General features: G+C 49.7%; 1 protein-coding gene across 1 annotated transcript; it reads right to left on the bottom strand.

Moving 5' to 3' along the window:
• Positions 1–5,100: 5,100 nt before the first annotated feature.
• On the bottom strand, positions 5,101–21,571 carry TRIM46 (tripartite motif containing 46). Its single transcript, XM_081968165.1, has 10 exons — positions 21,496–21,571; positions 19,190–19,445; positions 17,671–18,017; positions 16,388–16,531; positions 15,870–15,965; positions 14,859–15,112; positions 13,741–13,862; positions 9,590–9,889; positions 8,259–8,556; positions 5,101–8,148 (listed from the first exon to the last, which is right to left on the bottom strand). Exons 1-10 carry the CDS (start codon positions 21,556–21,558, stop codon positions 7,773–7,775), a joined length of 2,256 nt encoding a protein of 751 aa, XP_081824291.1. The 5' UTR covers positions 21,559–21,571; the 3' UTR covers positions 5,101–7,772.
• Positions 21,572–22,109: the final 538 nt, after the last annotated feature.

Here is a 22,109-nt window from a genome sequence, read left to right as displayed (position 1 = left end):
CACGCTTCTGACCGCTTGCAGGATTATCTGGGGTTATCATGGCCGAACAGGAGTTATCTCGACACACCGCGAGCTCAGAATCGACGCAAATATGTACCTAGAATTAAAATTCCACACACACACCCTGTCCCTGCTACGGCGCACAAATTCATTTCCAACCTACGGCTCTAAAAGAAAAAGATTGGACTTTGGAAGGGCCTCCATTTTGCCCGTTTAATTGTTATTGTTTTGTTTTAAAAGAGTCCTTGCTCCTTCTAATCATTTATTCGAGTGGTAATAAGGAAGATTCGGCGAGGTTTCTACGGAGAATGGGACTTGGGGAAAGTTTGGGCTGTAATTTTCAGGGGCAAGTCACTTGGATATGAGCAAGGTTATTCCGAAGCGCCTTGAGGACTAGAAACCTGTTTAAAAGGCAGGGGGAAAAAGCATTGCCTTAAGGTTGATATTTTCACACACACACTTATTCTTCTGCTGGATATATAGTTTTAGGAAACCGTTGAAGCGACACAAGGGGAAAAGAAGCCTAAGAGGCTGTTTGCCAATCGATTGTAGAGCTTTTGTGAGAAATTGCCGCTATTGTGGCCAAAAGGCAGGATAAGCCACCTTCAAAAAGCCAAAACAAACAAGGTTTGCCCCAAGCAAACAGACTTTTAAGCACCTAAGGGCTGGCTGAGATTTAAGAGTGGGGGAGACACATAATTTCTTTGCCAAGAGAGTAGCCAATACAACACACATACAAAAAAAGCTACAAGGTAAAACCACAATCAACACTTGAAATATCCGGAAGAAATTCAGCTTCGGAGCCGGCCGGCCAGCCGAAAAAGCAGAGCAGACCTCAGATTACAGTTTAACAGAGTTGGAAGGGAACTTGGAGGTCTTCTAGTCCACCCCTCTGCTCAAGAAGGAAGGACGGACAGAAGGATAGCAGAATAACAGAGTTGGAAGGGACCTTGGAGGTGATCTAGTCCAACCCCCTGCTCAGGAAGGAAGGAAGGAAGGAAGGAAGGAAGGAAGGAAGGAAGGAAGGAAGGAAGGCGAGAGGGAGGGAATGAGAGAGAGAAACAGAGAGAAAGAAGGAGAGAAAGGAAGAAGAAAAGGAAAAGGAAGGAAGGAAATAGCAGAATCGCAGGGTTGGAAGGGACCTTGTAGGTCATCTAGTCCAACCCTCTGATCAAGAAGGAAGGAAGGAAGGAAGGAAGGAAGGAAGGAAGGAAGGAAGGAAGGAAGGAAGGCAGGCAAGAGGGAGGGAATGAGAGAGAGAAAAACAGATAGAGAGAAAGAAGAAAGGAGAGAGAAAAGAAGGAAAGGAAGGAAGAAGAAAAGGAGAAGGAAGGAAGGAAATAGCAGAATCAGAGTTGGAAGGGACCTTGGAGGTCATCTAGTCCAACCCCCTGATCAGGAAGGAAGGAAGGAAGGAAGGAAGGAAGGAAGGAAGGAAGGAAGGAAATAGCAGAATCAGAGTTGGAAGGGACCTTGGAGGTCATCTAGTCCAACCCCCTGATCAGGAAGGAAGGAAGGAAGGAAGGAAGGAAGGAAGGAAGGAAGGAAGGAAGGAAGGAAGGAAGGAAGGAAGGAAGGAAATAGCAGAATCACAGAGCTAGAAGGGATCCTGGAGATCATCTAATCCAACCCCTGCCTAGGCCGGAAACCCTACACCACAAATGGTTCTCCAATCTCTTGTTTAATTGTTTCGTTAAAATTTAATTCATTGGGCTGGGACACAATTAGTCAATTTCATAAATCATAACAAAGACATTTAATAAATGGGGAGAAGATGGCTCCCCGCAATTCTCGTGCAATGAGGCAGGTGTGTGTGTGTGTCTGTGTGTGTGTGTGTTTTCTCCAAACCTTGGAAGAAGAGGCTTGCCAGCAGCTTGCGGGGAGAGAGAAAAAATGAGGAAACGCAATGAAATGTTCGAATGACCTCAGAAAAAAAGAAAACGGAAAAAGAGGGTTGGGAGGAGAGGAGGAACGAGGCTGGCCCAGCGTCAGCTGCACCAAAAGTCAGCCACTGCCGGTGACTCAGCGGGCGGAGAAAGCAACCGAAGAAATAAATCGAAAGAAAAGAAAGAAAGAAAGAAAGAAAGAAAGAAAGAAAGAAAGAAAGAAAGAAAGAAAGAAAGAAAGAAAGAAAACACTTGTGTTCCTTGTTTTGTGCTGTTCAGGGCCCAAGAAGAATGAGCTGTGTAGTTTAATTCCTGGAGGAGTAGACTCGTGAGATGCTCAAAGCGAGGAGGCCCCACTCCCCCTTTGCTCCTCTTTATGTCCTCTGGGGGGCGCCATTCATCGTCCACCTGTGGCCTTACTCCCAAGTCAACCCCTGTTCTTTAGCTGTTCCCTTCATCTGGCAGCTCTGCACATGCGCCCACTGGGAACAGGCTCCAGCTGTTCTTCTGCCTCACTGATCTCCGACTCCAAAGGCAGCTGATAACTGGCATATGGCCCTGGCCCCCTCTCTGCCTCTGACGCAGAGCCCTCCTCAGAGCCTTCCCCAGACTCCAGGACTGGCCCAGGTTCCTCCCCAACCGTCCTCACTGTCCGAATCGGCTGCCAGCTCCACTGGCGGGCCACAACTCCCGTCGTAAACCGAGAACAAGCTGTACATTTGTGCGGAAAGCAGTCCTGGCGTCCCAAAGGCCTGGTTTCCTGTGCAAATTATAGCTAGTCCTCGGCTTACGGCCGACGGGTGACCTTCAAACAGGATGCTTCCCTTCCACTCGCTTTGCCCCACCCGAACGGCGGAACAAAGCCGCAAGCCAAACCGAGGTTTATCCTCAATTGAGTAACAAGGAAGCAGACTTGAAGGCTGGAGAATGGCTGTCCATCATCGGCCACAAGAATGTTGATTATTATTATTAATATTGACACACGTCACATTTCCTAGACTAGGCACTCCCCGGTCAAGTTTCGTCCTGATGACACGTCGGATGTCCAAGATGGAACTTTGCAGGTTTCGCATCGCGGACAATGAACAGGGGACTGGAGGCTAAAACATATGAAGAACGGTTGCAGGAACTGGGGATGTCTAGTTTAATGGAAAGAAGGACCAGGGGAGACAGGATAACAGTCTTCCAATATCTCAGGGGTTGCCTCAAAGAAGAGGCAGTCAAGCTATTCTCCAAGGCACCTGAAGACAAGAAGCAATGGGTGGAAACTAAACAAGGAGAAGCCACTTAGAACTGAGGAGGGATTTCCTGACAGTGAGAACAATGAATCAGTGGAACAGAAGTTGCCTCCAGAAGTTGTGAATGCCCCAACACTGGAAATCTCGAAGAAGATGTTGGAGTAGAACTATATAAGTGGCTGGAGAATAGAACCCAAGTCAAGAAATAAAAGTTTTAAAAACTATTGATTATAATATGAAGGAAAATGTATGTACGTAAAATCTGATTACACTGTTCTATTACAACACAATTATTGCGTTAGTATTAGAATTGTTAAAACCTACGAGGAGGAATAATAGAATAAAAAGCAGAATACACAGGCGGAGACGGGAAGCTGTAAAATTACCTTGCATTGTTATGGTGTTTTGTGTTTTTATCTGTTTTGTATTTGTTTTTTCTATTTTTTTCTTGTTTTTTCCCCTTTCTTAAACTTGAAAATGTTCAATAAAAACTATTTTTAAAAAAAGATGTCTGAAATGAAAAGCGTTGCTCATTTGTCTGAAATGAAAAGTGTTGGCGCGCTTTTGTTTATTATAAAATATATATTATATAGTCTGAAGTGGTGTAGGGTTTCCTGCCTAAGCAGGGGGCTGGACTAGAAGACCTCCAAGGTCCCTTCCAACTCTGTGTTAGGGAAAGCTTTGGCTGCAGAAAAAGTGTGTGTGTGTGTGTGTTTGTGTATGCATGTACAAGGAAACAAGACATAATTAAATGTCCTCTTCTCTTTCTCTCTCTTTTTCCTTCTGGCAAAGCAGGAATGTGTGTATTTGTGTGTGTGTGTGTGCAAAATCCACAATCGTTTTGCCACCCGAGCCAAAGGCAATCCAGAGGAACATTTCCCGGCAGCTTTGGGCCCAAATCCAGGAAAAATGAGAGCAACTGGCAGGATCAAACCCTCAACGTTGGTGGATCTCATCTCCCTGCAGGAAAGTCCCTGGCCCAGCCCAAGGGGCATTTAGTCCTTCGGCCCAGAGACTGAGGGCGCCCAGCTTGGCATCCCATGCCACACGGGCTGCAAACAGATCCGAGATGGAGATCAGCCTGCAGAGAACATCACCTCCCCCCCCCCCCAAGATTATTCTGTATTTATTAGATTTATTAGATTTATGGTAGGTTTATGCCATATCCCACGAAGATTAAAATCAGAATAGTGTGTCTTTTCAAGCCCATGAATGGTAACTTCTGGGAACTGAAGTCCGCCTAAGTTGGCAGAACTCCAGAAGCGGAAGTTCACCCAAGTTGGCAGGGGAATTCTGGGAATTGAAATTCACCCATGCTGGCTAGGGAATTCTGGGAGTTGAAGTCCATATACGTTTGCAGGGGAATTCTGGGCGTTGAAATTCACCCATGCTGGCTGGGGAATTCTGGGAGTTGAAGTCCATCTGTTTGCAGGGGAATTCTGGGTGTTGAAGTTCACCCATGCTGGCTGGGGAATTCTGGGAGTTGAAGTCCATTTATGGACAGGACATAATTTGAATGAACGAATTGATTCCAATGTACAAATTGAATTATTCCCAGAATTGTAGCAGCCACTGCTTTTTTCTTCCCTTCTCAAAACCCAGTTGTTTTGGGCTAGCGAACAAATAACATTCCCCACTGTTCATTTATATTACAAAATAGACATTACGCAGAGGGGATATCAGACCCACAACGGTAACTTTAGACGGACTACAAGTCCCAGGAGGGAGTTGAGTGGCTTTCAACGGCAGCGCGCAGCAGCAAACAGCTTTAACCAAGACATGGAAACAAGACAGAAAACTTAACGATCCTGGAAAAGCAAAACTTCAACCATTTCCCAGCAGCCAAACTCAAATTTCTTAAGAGGAAAAAAAAGTTTTTTTTTTTTAAAAAAAGGAATTTATTCTGTAGGATTTTAGGGTCACGGCGCCCTCTACTGGCTTGGATTGGAATGACACCTCCATTCAAGTCAACCCAAATCAACGATTAAAACTTTTATTTGTTTTATTTATTTTTTAATTTAACAATCTGGCCAAAGAAATGGAGAAACAAAAAAAGAAGAGAGGGAGGGAGGGAAAGAACGTAGCAAAGTTTCTACCCCATCAAGACTCTCTCTCTCTCTCCATCCCTAGGTCCAGTTTTGTTTTTTTCAACCTAAGCCGGGGGATTGCTCGACGTGATAGAAGCAAGATTCTAGTCCTCAGTGTGGACTCAGAAGGGCAGGGAGGGGGAGGCTTAATGATTTTTTTTTATAAAAAGGACGACATTAGGGGGGAGAGGTGGATGGAGCAATAGTCCGCCAAGCCCCCATGGGGCCAACTCTGCAGCGATTGTTGTGGTGTCGCTGGATTTTCGAACTCGCCACCTGTGCTTGGATTATACTTGCCCAAATAAAGCCGCCTCGGGATCAGAGAAAGATAGCTTGGCGATCTCTCCAATCTCCACCGAGCTTGCCCCTCCCCCCCACGGGGATTTACGCCGGCCTCCGTTACGCCCCCTTTCTTTTTGCAACCACAAAATCCGTCACAACACCAACACACTATCTAGCATGGCTCTCCTTGGGAATCAAAAAATAATTTTAAAAAGGGCCCCAAGGAGGAAGTTTGATAAAACAGGGCTAATTCAGGGGAAAGGGCTTTGGGTAGGAGGATGCATTCTACCAGGCACCATATTTTCACAGAACACCTCAACACTTACAAAACAGTTCCTTTTGCAGACATAAGAACCAAATCTCCTGTGCATTTAACCGTCACGGGCTCTCCACCTGTTGAACTGCGCTCAGTTCAGCCTGGGAAAGCTCGCGCGGCGTCCATTCACAGCGAGCGAGTGGACTTGCGACCCATAACGGCCACCGGAAGTTCCATTCCGGTCGTTAAGCGAGTGGCATCTTTTTCTTTTCTTTTTTTTGGGGTGCTGGGCCGTTCAGCCAATCCCCCGTGGTCGTTAAGCGAAACCTGGGACGGTCGCCAATGGCCCCTCCTCGGAGGAATTGCCACCGTTGTCAATGCATGCCAGTTGGCCAACTTCTTGAATCACGTCATCGTGGAGTGGTTGCAAAAGTCACCTCTTTCCTTGGAAAGTCGTTAAAAAAGAATCGTCGTAAATCGAAGACTATCTATGGCATAATTCGTCACGTCCTTCAGGATCCGGCCTGACATAGTTCAGGATTCACATCACAAACAACTTCCGAGGGGGCAGAAATCCGACAAATTTCCATTAGGATCGATATTATTATTTTTTTGCATTTTTACAATGAACAACAGGAGGAGATGAGAAAACATCCATTGAAATCCTTGTTTTTTTGGGGGGGGGAGCCAATCCCCCCCCCAGCTTTTCCAAAGTTGGAAGATCAAATGGATCCCGAGCTAAACCAGAAATTCAGGATGTCAAATCAGCTTTGGCGTAAAAGAAACCGAAAAGTGACACGCAACGAAGACTTGGTTGTGTTCAGTTTTACGAGAAGGAAACTTTTGGGGAAGGGAATCTACCATTGTTTTAAGAAGAAGAAAAAAAAGGGGGGGGGTTAATCTTGATTCCCGGTTAGGGAATGGGGGGGGGGGGAATTCACGCTGACTTTTCAGCCGGGAAATTTTAGCTGCAAAACTTTAAATCCGCTTGAAAACCATTTGCGGGGCTGCGGCGATAGCTTCAGACGGGGGATCGACACTTGGTCGCGCCGGGGGATCGACCCTCTGAAGAAGCAAACTCTGGCGAGGGAACACTAAGAAAATTTTAAAACGTGGTTATCTTCCCAGCTGCTCTTGATTTCTGAGAGATGATAACACGGCACGTGTCACAACCGGCTCTTTCGCAACCAAAGAAAAATTGGAAGTTGCCAAAATTACGAAAACGAGTTACGGGGCGATTCGCAGAAACGGTGAACTTGAGGAGCGTGACGAGGGACTTTTAAAAAAAAAAAAAATGAGAGAGATGAATTGAAAAGGATGACTACGTGGGAAGTACAGCGGGACCGATTGTACCTAACGAGTAAAGAGACGGAGGTGAGGAGAGGACGTTTTCGAGATGGCGTTTCACAATATTTTTAAAAAATCTTTTTCAACATAAAACGTGGTGGCAGGGGGGGGGGGGGGAGAGAAAGGCATTAGAAGCCATTCCAAACTCAGCCATGCTCCAAACAAGGTGTTTTTTTTGTGGGGGTGTTTGTGTGTTGTATTTATCTTTTCTCAATTGAGATTTTTGCCCCAGACAGGAGCGCAAAGGGAGGGGGGAATCTGGAGTTTATGGGGTGCGTTGAAGAAGATGAGAACAAAACAGAGAAAGGATGTTGGATAGTTTTAAAAAATCGCCCCACGTGGGGCGACTGTGGGGGGAAAGTTGCTCTCCGTCCCCACAGCTGGGATGGGAGGGGGAGCTAGGAATTCCGCCACCATCAGAATTTAAACAGTCTATTTGTTGGAAGTGCATCTATCCACTAGAGGGCAGCATTGCTCAACATATGCTCTGCCCTGTTCCTATTGCCAAAAACCTCTGCTCATCCACCCCATATCTTGAGATATTTTTTTCTTTTCTTTTTCCCCCCCGCAAGCAGGGGCTGGAGAAACACCCGCGCACACTCCAGACCCCAAGGTCCCCCCTTCTGCTGCTTGATCCTCTCCCCAAAACATGCTTGGAATCGGCCGACGGCAAAGTTCAGTCCAGCTTCGAGAAGCCGCTGATGGCGACTTTCCGTTCCTGACGGCTGACCACCAGCTCTTGAAGGTGCAAAGCACCGCCTCCGATGAAACAGAAGGCCGGGCAGACGGGCCCTGAGCAGTCTACCCCGCACTCCCAAAGGCTGCGGAAGGAGACGGCGTCGAAGAACGTCACTTTGCTGTGCTCGTAGTCGAGACAGATGCCGACGCGGGGAGGCAACGGCACGGTGGAATTGCCAGGATCCCGCGAGGTCAGCGACACCCCGTGGGAAAGGAGGATTTTGCCCATGCCGATGGTCAGGAAGGCGAACGGTGGCGAAGACTCCAAGGTGGTATCCTCAGCGCCGCTGTCGTGGCCACTATCCGGGTCGTACCTGAGCCGGGGGGGGGGGGGGAAAGGATAACAGGTAGAATACAACTTCTTGAAGGGACAGCAAAAGTTCTACACTTCATCCCTTCTCTTTCTTTCCGAATATTTGCTCACCTGGGGCTCGTTGCGTCTTGAGGCACCTGGAACCATTCCTGCAGCTTGGTCTCCAGCCCTACGCCCACCTTGACCAGGTAGGAACTGGGATCCACGCAACAGGCCCAATAGCTGCGCCCTTGAGTGACCGCCACGTCGCCGATCACCAGGTCAACAGAAAGATGGCAGCTGGTCATCAAACGCTCGGCGGCAAACAGCATGGGAAGTCCCGGAACGCTGCGGACTGCTCGCTGGTCCTTGCTGATGGCCAGGCGTTCTCGGTTGAAACCCCACCGATTGTCCAGAAAGAAATTGAGCACTTTGGGGAGGAAAGAGGGATGGGAGAAGAAAGCGAGGAACAAAGAATTAGGAAGAGACGTCTTCGGACAGCGCTGGCTCTTCGGCTTTGAAACGGAGATGAGCACCGCCCCCTAGAGTCGGGAACGACTAGCACACCTGTGCGAGGGGAACCTTTGCCGTTAAACTATGAGAACAAGAAGCCCAAGAGTTAGGAAGGGCCTAAACCGTACGAGGACAGGAGCTGCGAGAATTAGGAAGATCCTAAACCATACGAGACTCCAATGTAGAACACACAAAAGAAACATTTGCAACAGCTGGGAAGGCAATACCAACCTCACGGGGATGCCGCAACACAGAAGCAGCTATTGGTAGCCCTGGACTTATGACCACAAGGGAGCAGCAAATTTCCGTTGCTAAGCAAGATAGTTCAATGGCTTTTGCCCCATTTTACAACCTTCCTTAAGCAATTACCCCTAGGCACACGTGAATCTCACTTCCCCGTTTAGGCTGCTTGTCCGAAGGTGGCAAAAGGGGATCGACGTAACCCCGGGACCGTCATAAATACGAAGCATCCATTGGTGTTAAGTGTCTGAATTCTGAGCACGCGAGCACGGAGAGGTTGTGATGGTTGTTAAGCGTGAAAGCAGTCCAAAGTCACTCTTTTCAATGCCGTTGTAACTTCCAATGGTCACTAAACCAATGTTACTCAGGGAACTGAAGTCTAAACAACAGCATGGATACCGTTGCAGTAAATACACCGGTGGTGGGTTCTGGCCGGTACGGGCATCCCGGAGTAGCCGGGAGCTGTTGACAGTATGGTGGCTCGTTTGCCCCCCGCCCGCGTTCTATCCCGCTTTTTAAAGCAACCAGCCAATTGCGCCCGCGCGCAAAGCAAGCAGCTGGATGTCGCAGGGGCAGTACATGTGCACGAAAGAATGTGTGGCCCGTAGCGACGGGGCGAAGAACCCACCACTGTAACACACGTTCAAAGTGAGAACAGCCCTGGAAAAAGTGACTTGGGTCTCTACAGAGGAAAACGAGGGAAAGGTTACCAGGTGCAGGCGGTGTGCGCAAATAGATATCTTCGCTGTAGTCCCCGAAGCCAGCTTTGTTGTATCCTCGGACGCGCAGCACATAAACACTATCTGTGTCCACGTACTCCACAACGGCGCTGGTGCCTCGGACTTCCTCCCGCCTCTGCCACAGCTTGAGCGCCTTGCCCTTGGCCTCGGCCCGCCGGAACTCCACCGTGTAGTGCCAGGCGGCTGGGGAATGCTGCGGCAGGCGCCAGCAGAGGAAGATCTGGTCGTAGGCGTACGTCCGCTGCGTGTCGATCACAGGAGCCTCCGGGGCTGCAACGGGAGAGGAGAGAGGAAGGGGCGCGACGTCAGAGCGCGGCGGAGCGGCGCGCGCTCGGCAGACTGACCGCAAGCGACCAGGACTAGGTCGGAGAAAAGAACGGGCGCGTTCCGCGGAGGAACATCGGAGAGGGAGAGGGGACAAGAATCAAGGGTGGGGGACAGGCAAGCTGCTGAGAAGAATCCGGGGAGGCACAAGAGAGACTGAGTGCAAGTCGGGGGGAAATCAGGGGAAGAGGCGGAGGAGGGAAGAGAGAGACGGAGAGTGAGAGAAACGAGAGAATGGTGCAAGGATACGGGAGGAGAGATGCCGAAAATAAAGGAAAGGAGTTCTGATTTGGGAGACCATCGAAACTAACCAAAATTTATGCTTTCAACTCCAATACGGTTCCTGTAGAGGCCAAAATTTCCAGGATTCTCGCCGGATTCCCTAGGTGGCTGTTGTTTTGTTCCAAATAAATTCCTTCCAAAACTACGGGGAGTCCTCAATGTACGACTGAGTGACTGCTGAACGTTATAACAGCATCGAAAAGAGTGTCTTAGGGCCATGTTTCACACTTACGCCCGTTCTCATTACGCTTTATTTAAACTAAATTAGTCTAGTGGGAAGCGCACGATCTCGGTAGGGGCCCTACGCTAAATAAACGAATGATAAACGACGGATTACCGGAAGTCAGCCAGCTGCTATTAGAAGCAACAGATGATGATTAGAAGTACGCTTATTTTGGCACCTAGGGGGTGCCTTTAGCTGGTTAAGCGAAGGCACTTTGCTCAGCCATCTGATTAAATCTGCAAGCAACTAAAGGCGTTGGAACTCGCGCCGTACAGGAGGAGGTTCTGTTGGAACTACAGGTCCCGTAATGCACCCCTAGCATGGCCCTGCTGGTGGAGAGGATAATGGGTAAACATTCTATTCTATTCTATTCTATTCTAAATACCTCTTCAGCAATTCTCTGGCCTTCCCTCCATAAACCAAACCCACACCCAGGTTCAGTCCAACCGATCCACAATAACAGAAATTTCGACAAAATGATAAGCCATGATTTGTTTTGCAAAAAAATTAGAGAGAGGCCTCGGAAGGGAATTGCGGGGAGCTATGGCGGGTCGGAAAAGTTGTTAAGAGCGCTCTCGATCGGAAACTCTTGGTGCAAATAAGCATTCCGGCATTCTAAGCCCTCGCGGAGGCTCTCTCGGCCTTCATGAGGACTAGAACGTTTATTTCAACAAGGGTTTGAAATCAGCAGAGAAGAAGGTCCCAAAAACGAGGTCTGTTGAGGAGGGAGAGGCAGGAATGGATGCAACGGAAGGGCGGGATCAGATCCATGGGGAGGAGGAGAAGAAAGAGAAAGGGGGGAGGGGGAAAGGATGGGGGAGGGACGGGATCGGTGAAGCGGGACGTGACTTGCCTCGGCTTTAACCGCGGTGATGTCTCAGCAGCAGACCCAGCCTATAAACAAAGAGAGGTAAAGCAGAGGGGTCAACAGCCACGCACCGGGCAGGAGTGGGCCGTGGGGTGGGCGGTGGATGGGCTTCGACCCGGCGGGAAACCATAATTAAACTCTGTCTCCAACACGGTTCCCGTGGGAGCCAAAATAACCAGGATTCCCGTGGGCCGCCGGACGTCCTGGGAGCGGTCGTCCTGCCCTAAAAAGATAAAGGTTCCCCTCTCTACAGGGCGCTGCTCATCTCCGTTTCAAAGCCGAAGAGCCAGCGCTGTCCGGAGACGTCTCCGTGGTCATGTGGCCGGCATGACTCAACTCCCAAAGCCGCACGGAACGCTGTTCCCTTCCCACCAAAGGTGGTTCCTATTTTTCTACTTGCATTTTTTTACGTGCTTTCAAACTGCTAGGTTGGCAGAAGCTGGGACAAGGAACAGGAGCTCGCCCCGTTATGCGGCGCTGGGGATTCGAACCACCGAACCTGCCGATCTTTCTGATCGACAAGCCCGAGCCACCGCGTCCCCTTCAATCAACCCTAAACCAATCTGTTCCAAAACTACAGGCACTTCCCGACCTGCAAATGCTCGTTTTAGCGGCCGTTGGGAGTTTCTCGGACGTCCGCCTGTGGCGGTACAATTCAGACGCTTAGCAACAGAACCCGTATTTAGGAAAGGCACAGCGTCCGAGGATCGTGCGATCCCCTTTGGCGGTTTCTAGGGGGAAGCCGGATTCACTTAACAACCGTGTGACAGATGGGCGGGTCAACGGCCAAGCACACCTGAGATAATTGGGCCGTGGAGTGGGCAGGCGCTGTGGCTCAAACCTGGGGCTGGCCGTGGATTATGGATCGCAGCCGGGCGAGAGGGAAAGAGGGAAGTTGGCTGGGGACCCTGAGGATTAAAACGATACAAGCGACGGGAATCAAAGCATCGAAAAGCATCTTGGGAGCCCCGTCCGCAGGTGAGGGACAGGTAGCGGAGGAGGTGGGGGGCCAAGGTGGACTCACCACCGCACCGACGGTTCCAAGCTCCACGGTCTTTCCGCTCGTCCACGGGTCATGCCACACAGACACACAACACATACAAAAAACAACACTGTACGTGCCCCGAGGGGCTCACACTACAAAATTAGCACTCCTGTTGTGGGAAACTCTCGAGATATTAAGATCTTTTGATCCACGGCAGCGATTCCCAACCTTGGCAACTTTAAGAGGGGTGGACTTCAACTCCCAGAATCCCCCAGATAGCATGTTTTAAGATGGGTGGACTTCAACTCCCAGAATTCCCTAGTCAAGAAGGAAAATGGGTGGACTTCAACTCCCAGAATCCCCCAGATAGCAAGTTTTAAGATGGGTGGACTTCAACTCCCAGAATTCCCCAGTCAGCAAGGGAAGATGGGTAAACTTCAACTCCCAGAATTCCCCAGTCAGCAAGGGAAGATGGGTGGACTTCAACTCCCAGAATTCCCCAGTCAGCAAGGGAAAATGGGTGGACTTCAACTCCCAGAATTCCCCAGTCAATACGGGAAGATGGGTGGACTTCAACTCCCAGAATTCCCCAGTCAGCAAGGGAAGATGGGTGGACTTCAACTCCCAGAATTCCCCAGTCAGCAAGGGAAGATGGGTGGACTTCAATTCCCAGAATTCCCCAGTCAGCAAGGGAAGATGGGTGGACTTCAACTCCCAGAATTCCCCAGTCATCAGGGGAAGATGGATGTACTTCAACTCCCAGAATTCCCCAGTCAGCAAGGGAAGATGGGTGAACTTCAACTCCCAGAATTCCCCAGTCAGCAAGGGAAGATGGGTGAACTTCAACTCCCAGAATTCCCCAGTCAGCAGGGGAAGATGGGTGGACTTCGACATGACTGACTGGGGAATTCTGGGAGTTGAAGTCTGCATATCTTAAAATCACCAAGGTTGGGAATTACTTATCTACATAGGAATTTACAAGCCAGTGCAAAAGACTCAGAAACTATATTAGTAACAATTAGCATGCCTGCCATTTACAGGTCATCCTCGTTTAGTGACCGCAATGAGAACCAACAACAGGGCCGTTAAACGAGGCAGCCACTAAGTAGAATGCGGCCCGCGCTCGTTATCTTCCTCGCCATTTTACTTTGCGTTACAAGACCTGAGAAGTCCTTCAATGCGAGGAAAGTTACTTTCTCGTCACGGGCCGTCGCTGCAAATGGTCGCTAAACGAGGACCGACTTGAAAAAAAGAGGATGGCGGCCATAGAAACGGGGGTAGATTTTAAGGCACTTCTGTCAGAAAAGGCACCAATCGGCTACTAATTTTAATTTGGGGGAGAAAAATTAAAAGTTTTTTGTGGTCGCTGGGAGGAATAAAATCCTTCCCGTTTCCCGAAATAAGGCCAAGCACCATTCAAAAAAGGCGATTTTACGCACCTTTAATAAAAATGAGGTCTGTAAGGAGCTTCACTTCTCGGCTAACGTCCACCTGGAATTGGCCAAAGGAGGTGCTGGCCGCTGGCCGGAAGGCCTGGAGGGAATCCGTCGCTCTGAGGATCCTGTCGGAAAGACGGAGCAGTCGAGAGGAGAGCAGGAAAAAAGAAAAGAAAAAATCAAGAATCAGGGGGGAAATTTGCCCTCTGACTACAATAACCATCATTTCACTTGGCTGCGGGAGAGATACACGCACATTTATATTGCGCGGGTAGTCCTCGACGTACGACCGCAATCCAGCCCAAACGTTCCGCCGCTAAGTGAGGCATTTGTCGAGTGAATTTTGAGCCTTTTTTAAAATCCTTTCTTGCTCCGGGGTGAATGTGGCTTCCCCCGTTGACTTTTGCTTGTCATAAAAGGGGATCACATCACTCACACACACACACACACACACACACACACACACACACGGGGACACTACGACCGTCGTAAATATGAGTCAGTTGCCAAGCCTCTGAATTTTGATCAGGAAGCTGCAATAGCCGTTAAGTCTGAAAAACCATCCTTTTTTTTCAGTCTCATTGTTACTTTCAATGGTCACTAAATGAATTCTCGTAAGCAGAGGACTAGCTAGACGTTTTCTTTGTACAGTCAGTCCTCAACTTACGACCACAATTGGGTCCAGAATATCTACTTATTAAGTCATGACAGCCTTAAGTCGACTCAGACCTGATTTGATCATCTTTTTCCTGCGGTTAAAAATTGCCATCAAATCACATCTGACTCGACTTACGAACGTTGTGACCGACAGTGGAATCGTACCACTGTTAAGCGAACCAGACAGCCATTAAGTGAATGCAGCCCGCAAAACGACTTACCGCAATCACTGACAATGGGATCGTACAGTTGTTAAGCGAATCACACGGCCATTATGTGAATCCAGCCCGCAAAACGACTTACAGCAATCGCCGACAGTGGGATCCCACTGTCATTAAGCGAATCCAGCCCGCAATGACTTACCCCACTCACCGACAGTGGAGCCATGCAGTCGTTAAGCGAGCCAGATGCCCGTTAAGTGAACCCAGCCTCCCCAATTTATGATGTTTTGCGAGAAAATGCACCTGTGGTGAAGCTGCCTGGCGGCCTGGACGAAACAGGGCTGATCCGTTTCCTTCAAGACCTCCTGTGAGTAGCCCACCATCCCAGAATTCTCCATCATGGCTTGATGTTCCTGTAACTGGGTTTGTAGACGGCTGACCCGATCTTGGCGACAATCCTCGATTGCGTTAAGCAGGGCAGACCGCTTCTCATCCAGCAGGCCGCTTAAGCTGTTCATCAGCCTTATGATCTCTTCTTTCGCCTGGGTGCCATTTACCTGCCGGGAAATTGGGCAGTTATTTGAATTTTGCCCGTGAAACACCAGCTCGTATAAACCAAGATGGCAGAAATGAATTGAGCCCTTGACTTACGGTGGCCATTCAATCAGAATAGAGATGGAAAGGGACCTTGGAGGTCTTCTAGTCCAGCCCTCCCCCTGCTCAAGCGGGAGACCCTATCTCATTTCACGCAAAATGATTGTCCAATCTCTTCTTGAAAACTCCCAGTGTTAAGGAAGGAAGGAAGGAAGGAAGAAAGAAAAGGAAGGAAGGGGAAGGAAGGGAGAAAAGGAAGGAAGCAGGGGACGATGCATGGACTTCAACTCCCAGAATTCCCCAGTCAGCATGCTTTAAGATGAGTGGACTTCAACTCCCAGAATTCCCCAGTGAACAGGGGAAGATGAGTGGGCTTCAACTCCCAGAATTCACCAGTCAATAAGGGAAGATGAGTGGACTTCAACTCCCAGAATTCGCCAGTCAATAAGGGAAGATGGTGGATTTCAACTCCCAGAATTCCCCAGTCAATACGGGAAGATGGGTGGACTTCAACTCCCAGAATTCCCCAGCGAGCATGCTTTAAGATGAGTGGACTTCAACTCCCAGAATTCCCCAGTCAGCAGGGGAATGAAAACCCGTTATTTTACAGACAAAGGACGCAGAAGCAAGGAAGGAAGTTCCAAACCAGTAGACCAAATCTTCCTGATTGTTTGGGCGTGGGATCAACCCGAACAAGATAACAACGGAAAGCGAAATTACCTCCGTGAGCCGAAGAGTCTCTTCTAATTCGTTGATTTGCGCCTGTACTGTGTCTTGATTGCTCAGGATATAAGCTAGGCTTTTCGTCAATTTTTCCTGCGAGCGAGAAAAAAAACAAGTGAAGCAACTGGGCGGAGGGTCAGATGCTACAGACCGCTGATCTCTAGTAGGCTCCAAAACCCAAGAAAAACCCTCCGCGATTCTTCTAAGAAGATTTATATATCGTTTTTCACTCAGAGACAGAATCTTGCCAAGCTAAAGTGTGCTGAAAAGGGACACATTCTGGGAACCATTGAGAAGGAGCTGTCTTCACCCTCTTTCTCATACACTCCCTTTCTGAACTGAGTTGCCCCCTTGCTGCTGTGGAATTCAGTCTCTCCCTCCCTCCCTCCTTCTGGAAATCTGGATGACATCGCATAACGGGGGCCGATTCTTATTTGGGGGCCGACTGAACTTCAAGGACTCGGAGACGGGCGGGGGGGAGAGGGGAAAAAGACGAGATTCTACAAACGTCTCACCTTGAGAGCCTGGTAGGCGCTGAGCACAGGCGTGATTTTATGACTCGTGTGTGTGCGACGGACTCGGCACAACTGACACACCAAACGTTGGCAAGTTTTACAGTAATGGGTGACTTCTTCGCGGTGTTCGGGACACAGCAGACCCTGCAAAGGAGACAAACCGAAGCCACAATGTTGTTGCTTCACAACCAGTAAGGGGACACATGCAAAGACAAAAAGCAGGAAGCGAGAATGATCTATAGGGAGTCCTCGTTTAGTGGCCGCCTTGTTCGCAGTTACAATGCTGATGAAAAAGTAATTGGACGGCCAATCCTCCGGTGTGTGACCTTCGTTAAAGCGGAAGGAAGCGGAAGGAAGATCCTCAGTGGTGGTTTTATTTCGCCGAGCGTGGTCACTAAACGAGGACGACCTGTATACGCTGTTTTGAGTGACTGAACTAAAGGTAGGAGGCCATTCCTAGGATTGCCGTAGCCTATTGCCGCCTCTGTGCGCCCCATTTTCCGCCCATTCTGATCCCCGCCGTCCAGAACGGGCAGAAAATGGGGCGCGCGGAGGCCAAAAGCGAAGTGTGCGGACGCTGAAAATGGAGGCCAAAAATGGGGCACGTGAAGGCGGCAATAGGCTACGGCAATCCCTGCAGCCTGAAACAGCTGATTGTTGGGAGGCCGATCCAACCGACAATCAGCTGCTTGTGCTAATCAGGCTGTGCTGAAGCTGAAACAGGCTGTTGACTGTTTGCTGCAAGGAGGCAAATTGCTGGGAGGCAGAGGCAGATTTCTTTTCCCTTGTGCTAATCAAGCTAAACTGAAACTGAAACAGGGTATTTGCTGTTTGCTGCAAGGAGGCAAATTGCTGGGAGGCAGAGGCAGATTTTTTCTTGTTTTCCTCCCCAAAAGGTAGGTGCGTCTTATACTTTGGAGCGTCTTATACTCCGAAAAATACGATATATCTACTGAAAAAAACCTCCGCATTGGTGACAGGAAGGGCATCTTGCCAGTAAACACTGGAACATCTGCTCAAGTTCCATTCAGTTGCCCAGATTCCACCTCGCAAGGGATGATGGGGTCATTAAAAGAAGGTGAACTAAAGGTAGGATGCGGACCTTAAGAAATAAAACCATGAGTTCAAATCAAAGAATTGAAAACACGAATGTTTTCCTTCAAAACAAGGAAATAAAAATAGATCTATAGACACCCAAAACAGAACAGGAAGGGACCTTAGAGGTCATCTAGTCTTCAGGAGAGGAATTTGGGGGCACGTTTTGAGCGAGAGGGGAGGCTTACTTTGGGACGGAAAGTGAGCGTCGGAGGGATCGGTTCGTGCTGGGCTTTTTGCGTCCCCCACGGGTGGTAAAGTTTGAAGCATTCATTGCAAAAGCTGGATCTGCACTCCGTGCAGCCCTTGGTGGCTTCCAGCTGCGGCGGCTTGCAGAACTGGCACATGATGGCCGCGTTGACGTTGATGGTGTGGCGGTAACGCTCCACCACCCGTTCCAGCGTCAGGTTCCGGAAGAGGCTGCCCAAACCTCGCTCGCCCAGGTCCACGTCGCGCTGGCACAGCGGGCACGGAAAGAGAATGCTCTGGGGGTGCAAGGTGCCACCCCGTTTCCGGCCGGGATACGTGCCGAAACCTGGGTTGGAAAAGAAAATGGGGACACGATTACAAAGGAGAAATAGGGAGTGTACGGTGGCCGAGAGGCAGATATTTCTCTCTCTGGGCATATATAATGAGGATATATCTGCTGAAAACAAAACTCCGCTCTGGCAACAGGAAAGGCATCTGGCCATTAAAATACTCTGCTAGCTCTATTCAGTTGCCCGGACTCCACCCCACAAGGGATTATGGGGTCGTTTAAAAGATGATGATTACAAAGGAGAAATATGTTATTTAGGAGATTGACAAAGAAGGTTCTTCTTCTTCTTTTCCCCTTTTGTATGTCTTCTAGCTTTCCCCTATCATTCTTCTTTGATTTATTTGAGTAACCCTCCCTAGGATTCCTCTTTTTTTGCTTCCCACTATTTCTCTCTTTCCTTTTAGGTTGTTCTTTCCTTGGAGATCGTATTTTCCTTTCTCTCCCTGCTTTTCCCGTGTCTCTATAAATGTCTAGCCGACTTAATACAATAGCAGAGTTGGAAGGGACCTTGGAGGTCTTCTAGTCCAATCCTCTGCCTAGGGAGGAAACCCTACACCATTTCAGACAAATGGCTATCCAACATCTTCTTAAAGACTTCCAGTGTTGGGGCATTCACAACTTCTGGAGGCAACTTCTGTTCCACTGATTAATTGTTCTAACTGTCAGGAAGTTTCTCCTTAGTTCTAGGTTGCTTCTCTCCTTGATTAGTTTCCACCCATTGCTTCTTGTCTTCAGGTGCCTTGGAGAAGAGCTTGACTCCCTCTTCTTTGTGGCAACCCCTGAGATATTGGAAGACTGCTATCATGTCTCCCCTAGTTCTTCTTTCTCTTAAGCTAAACATACACATTTCCTGCAACCGTTCTTCATATGTTTTAGCCTCCAGTCCCCTAATCCTCTTCGTTGCTCTTCTCTGCACTCTTTCTAGAGTCTCCACATCTTTTCTACATCGTGGCGACCAAAACTGGATGCAAATATTCCAAGTGTGGCCTTACCAAGGCTTTATAAAGTGGTATGAACCCTTCACGTGATCTTGATTCTATCCCTCTGTTGATGCAGCCTAGAACTGTGTTGGCTTTTTTGGCAGCTGCTGCACACGGCTGGCTCCTATTTAAATAGTTTTTTGTCGGGACAAGGAATTTGCTTCATGTTCTCGGGAAGTCAAAAAATACCTGATTTCAGAAGCCGGTCCAATCGCTCTGGTTTTGGCACGATCCGGCGCCCTAAACGAGGACTCCGGGTGGCTGGGGTAGATGCTGGGGAGGTGGGCTCCGAGGTGGGATCCGGGCAGATGTAACCCTGTTGGAGCAGGACTTCGGTGGCGCAGATGTAGCAGACGTTGTGCATACATGGCAAAACCAGAGGCTGCTTGTACATTTCTTTGCAGACGGGGCACAGCAGTTCCCGCTCCATATTTTTTATGCTCGTCTGCAAAAAAAAAAAGAAGAGGAAGAAAATTAAATAAAGGAAGGGAGGAGAAAAGCAAGGTTGGAAGGAGGGGGGGAAAAAGCCATTTCTGCAAATAATTTCTGCTCTGTTTTGGTATCTGCACGCAGGAGATCGGATCAGCTGTCTTGGTAAAATTTAATGCATTTGTAATCCTGCTTTTATGATGTTTATAAGTCATTCAAGGTGGTGGATGTATCCAATGCTCCTTCCTCCTGCTATTTTCTCCCCCCCCTGCAAAAAACGACAACCTTGCAAGGAGGGTTGGGCAGAGATGGATGGGCTCAAGGTCACGCAGATGGTTTTTAGGGCTAAGGCAGGACTAGAATTCCCACCTCTCACTTTCTAGCCTTGTCTAAACCAAACCTTGACCAAACCAGCAAACCGCGAAAGATCAGCTGCTGAGGACGATGGGACTTGCAACCCAGAATCCCTTTGGGCATTTGCTGGAGCTAAACCCAGTTCTCCCCACCCCCCACCCCAATAAACCCAACGAAGTAATCAGGACGCCATCCTGGCTTTCTAAGAATAACCCTGATTAATTTTACAGTTCAAGAGACTCTTTGGAGTGCAGGCAATCAATCAGAAAAAAAGAACATTTCTCTCTCTCCCTCTCTTTCTCTCCCTCTCTTCCTCATTCTCTCATTCTCTCTCCATAGCTCGCTCTCTCGCTCCCTCTCTCATTTTCTCTTATTCTCTCTCACTCCCTCTCTTATTCTCTCCCTCTCTTCCTCATTCTCTCTCCATAGCTCCCTCTCTTTCTCTCTTATTCTCTCCCTCCATCTTTCCCTCTCTTCCTCATTCTCTCTCTCCATCTCTCTCTCTCTCTCATTTTCTCTTATTCGCTCTCGCTCCCTCTCTCTTATTCTCTCCCTCCCTTCCTCATTCTCTCTCCATAGAAGAAGAAAAATGAATCTGACAAGATATTCCCTCCCAACCCCAAAGATCTAAAAACGACTTTCTCCTTGTTCCCACCTGGGTTCTGTCTAGGATTAAGGGCAGACGGGAGGCCGCTTTCCAAATATGACCCCCGTCTCCAATTTTCCTCCATCGCCACGCATGAAAAATCCCCCCCTCCCCGGCTCCTTTCCCAAAACAGCTTGGCTGACTGCCCGGTCCTCCGGTCCCTGCCTGCAAATCCCTTCAAGGACATCCATTTTGGGATCCTCCTCTTACCCTTCTTTTGGGATCTCCCCCACGCTGAGCTCCCCCCCCCACAAGCGCCCACCGATGCCAGGGACCCTTAAGTTTCCCCCCCAGCGGCAAATTCTCCCCATCCTGGCCAAGCCCCACCCACCCCTGTCCTCCGTGGCCCCATCTTCCAAAGCCAGGCTGGGAAGCATGGGTTTCGGGAGTGAGGGGGGGCCAGGGGCGAGGGGGTGGGGAGAAAGGCATCTTACCGTGCCCACCCGCTGCCGAGGTGCCATTTCCTTCCTGGCAGGGGAAAAAGGGGACAAAGCCAAGGAAGGGAGGGGAGGGGGGAGAGCGAGAGAGAGAGAGAGATGGACCACGGCCTGGGAGGAGGAGGTTGCCATGGCGACACCGGCTGTGCTCGGATGCTCAGAGCATCCTTTTTTCTGCCCCGGAGGGAGAATAGAAGAAAAACACCCAGGGAAAAATTGCGGGTGGGTGGGCACGGAATCAGGTTGCCAACAGTTGGGGGGGGGGGCAGCCAACACCCACCTGGGGAGGGGAGGGCATTTTTAAAAAATTGTTTTAAAGGGGAAGAAGCATCTTTCTTTCCCGACCGGAGACAATAGCAGAGGGGGGGGGTTTCCTCTCCCAGCCCCATCTCTCTCTCTCTCTCTCTCTCTCTCTCCCCCCCCCGACATAGGGACCCCAGAGCCCCCCCCCCAACTTTATCCCCTATATCACACAATGCACAGAGGGGGGGGGCACCTCCCATCCTGCTTGGTTGCAGCAGTCCCGGTTTTTGTGCAAGACCCCCCCCCTCCATCCATCCATCTATCTATCCCTCCATCCATTTATCCATCCATCCGACCCCTCCCCAAATAAAAGGTTGGGTTCTCACGCTGATGCGGACGAGGGCGTCCATGATGGAGGTAAACGAGTGGAGGTCGTCGCCCTCGGCCATGTCTCCCGGTGAAGCGGGGCGGGGGATGCTCCCAGTCGGGGACCCCCCCAGCCCCCACCCACCCACCCCCAGCGCCGCGCCTGCAGCGGTGGCGCCGGCGAACGCCTCGGTCTATTGCAGCTGGGGCTGGCTCCGTGGGGAGGGGCTGGGGGAGGAAGGGGGAGTGCGCATGCTCGGGGGAAGCTCAACCCAAGAGTGGCTCATTCCCCCCCCCCATTTTAAGAAGGGGGGGGTGGAAATCCTTTGCATCCTTTGCTGGAGGAGCCAAAAGAATTTGCAAGTGGAAAAGGGGTTGGGGCGCCCCCCATTGGAGTGGTGCATCAGGGGGGAGCCCTCTGCACAAGGTCAGGGGCTGCCTTTGCCCCAGCTGGGCATGCAACAGCTCGAGAGGAGAGGAGAGGCCGCCTCTGAGCCTACGCAGAGTGCCTCTCCGCTTCTTGCAGGGCGGAGGTGGGAAGGCGGGCTCGCCAATCATTGCAAAAACGACTGGTGTAAATTGTATTCTTGTGCTTTTTTTTTTTTAGCATTCCCTCCCCCCCCCCGTCACCTCA

The sequence above is a fragment of the Natrix helvetica genome (genome assembly GCF_964273705.1).
Source record: "Natrix helvetica genome assembly, chromosome: 16".
Classification (NCBI taxonomy): domain Eukaryota; kingdom Metazoa; phylum Chordata; class Lepidosauria; order Squamata; family Natricidae; genus Natrix; species Natrix helvetica.
This window is presented reverse-complemented; position numbering and strand designations above follow the sequence as displayed.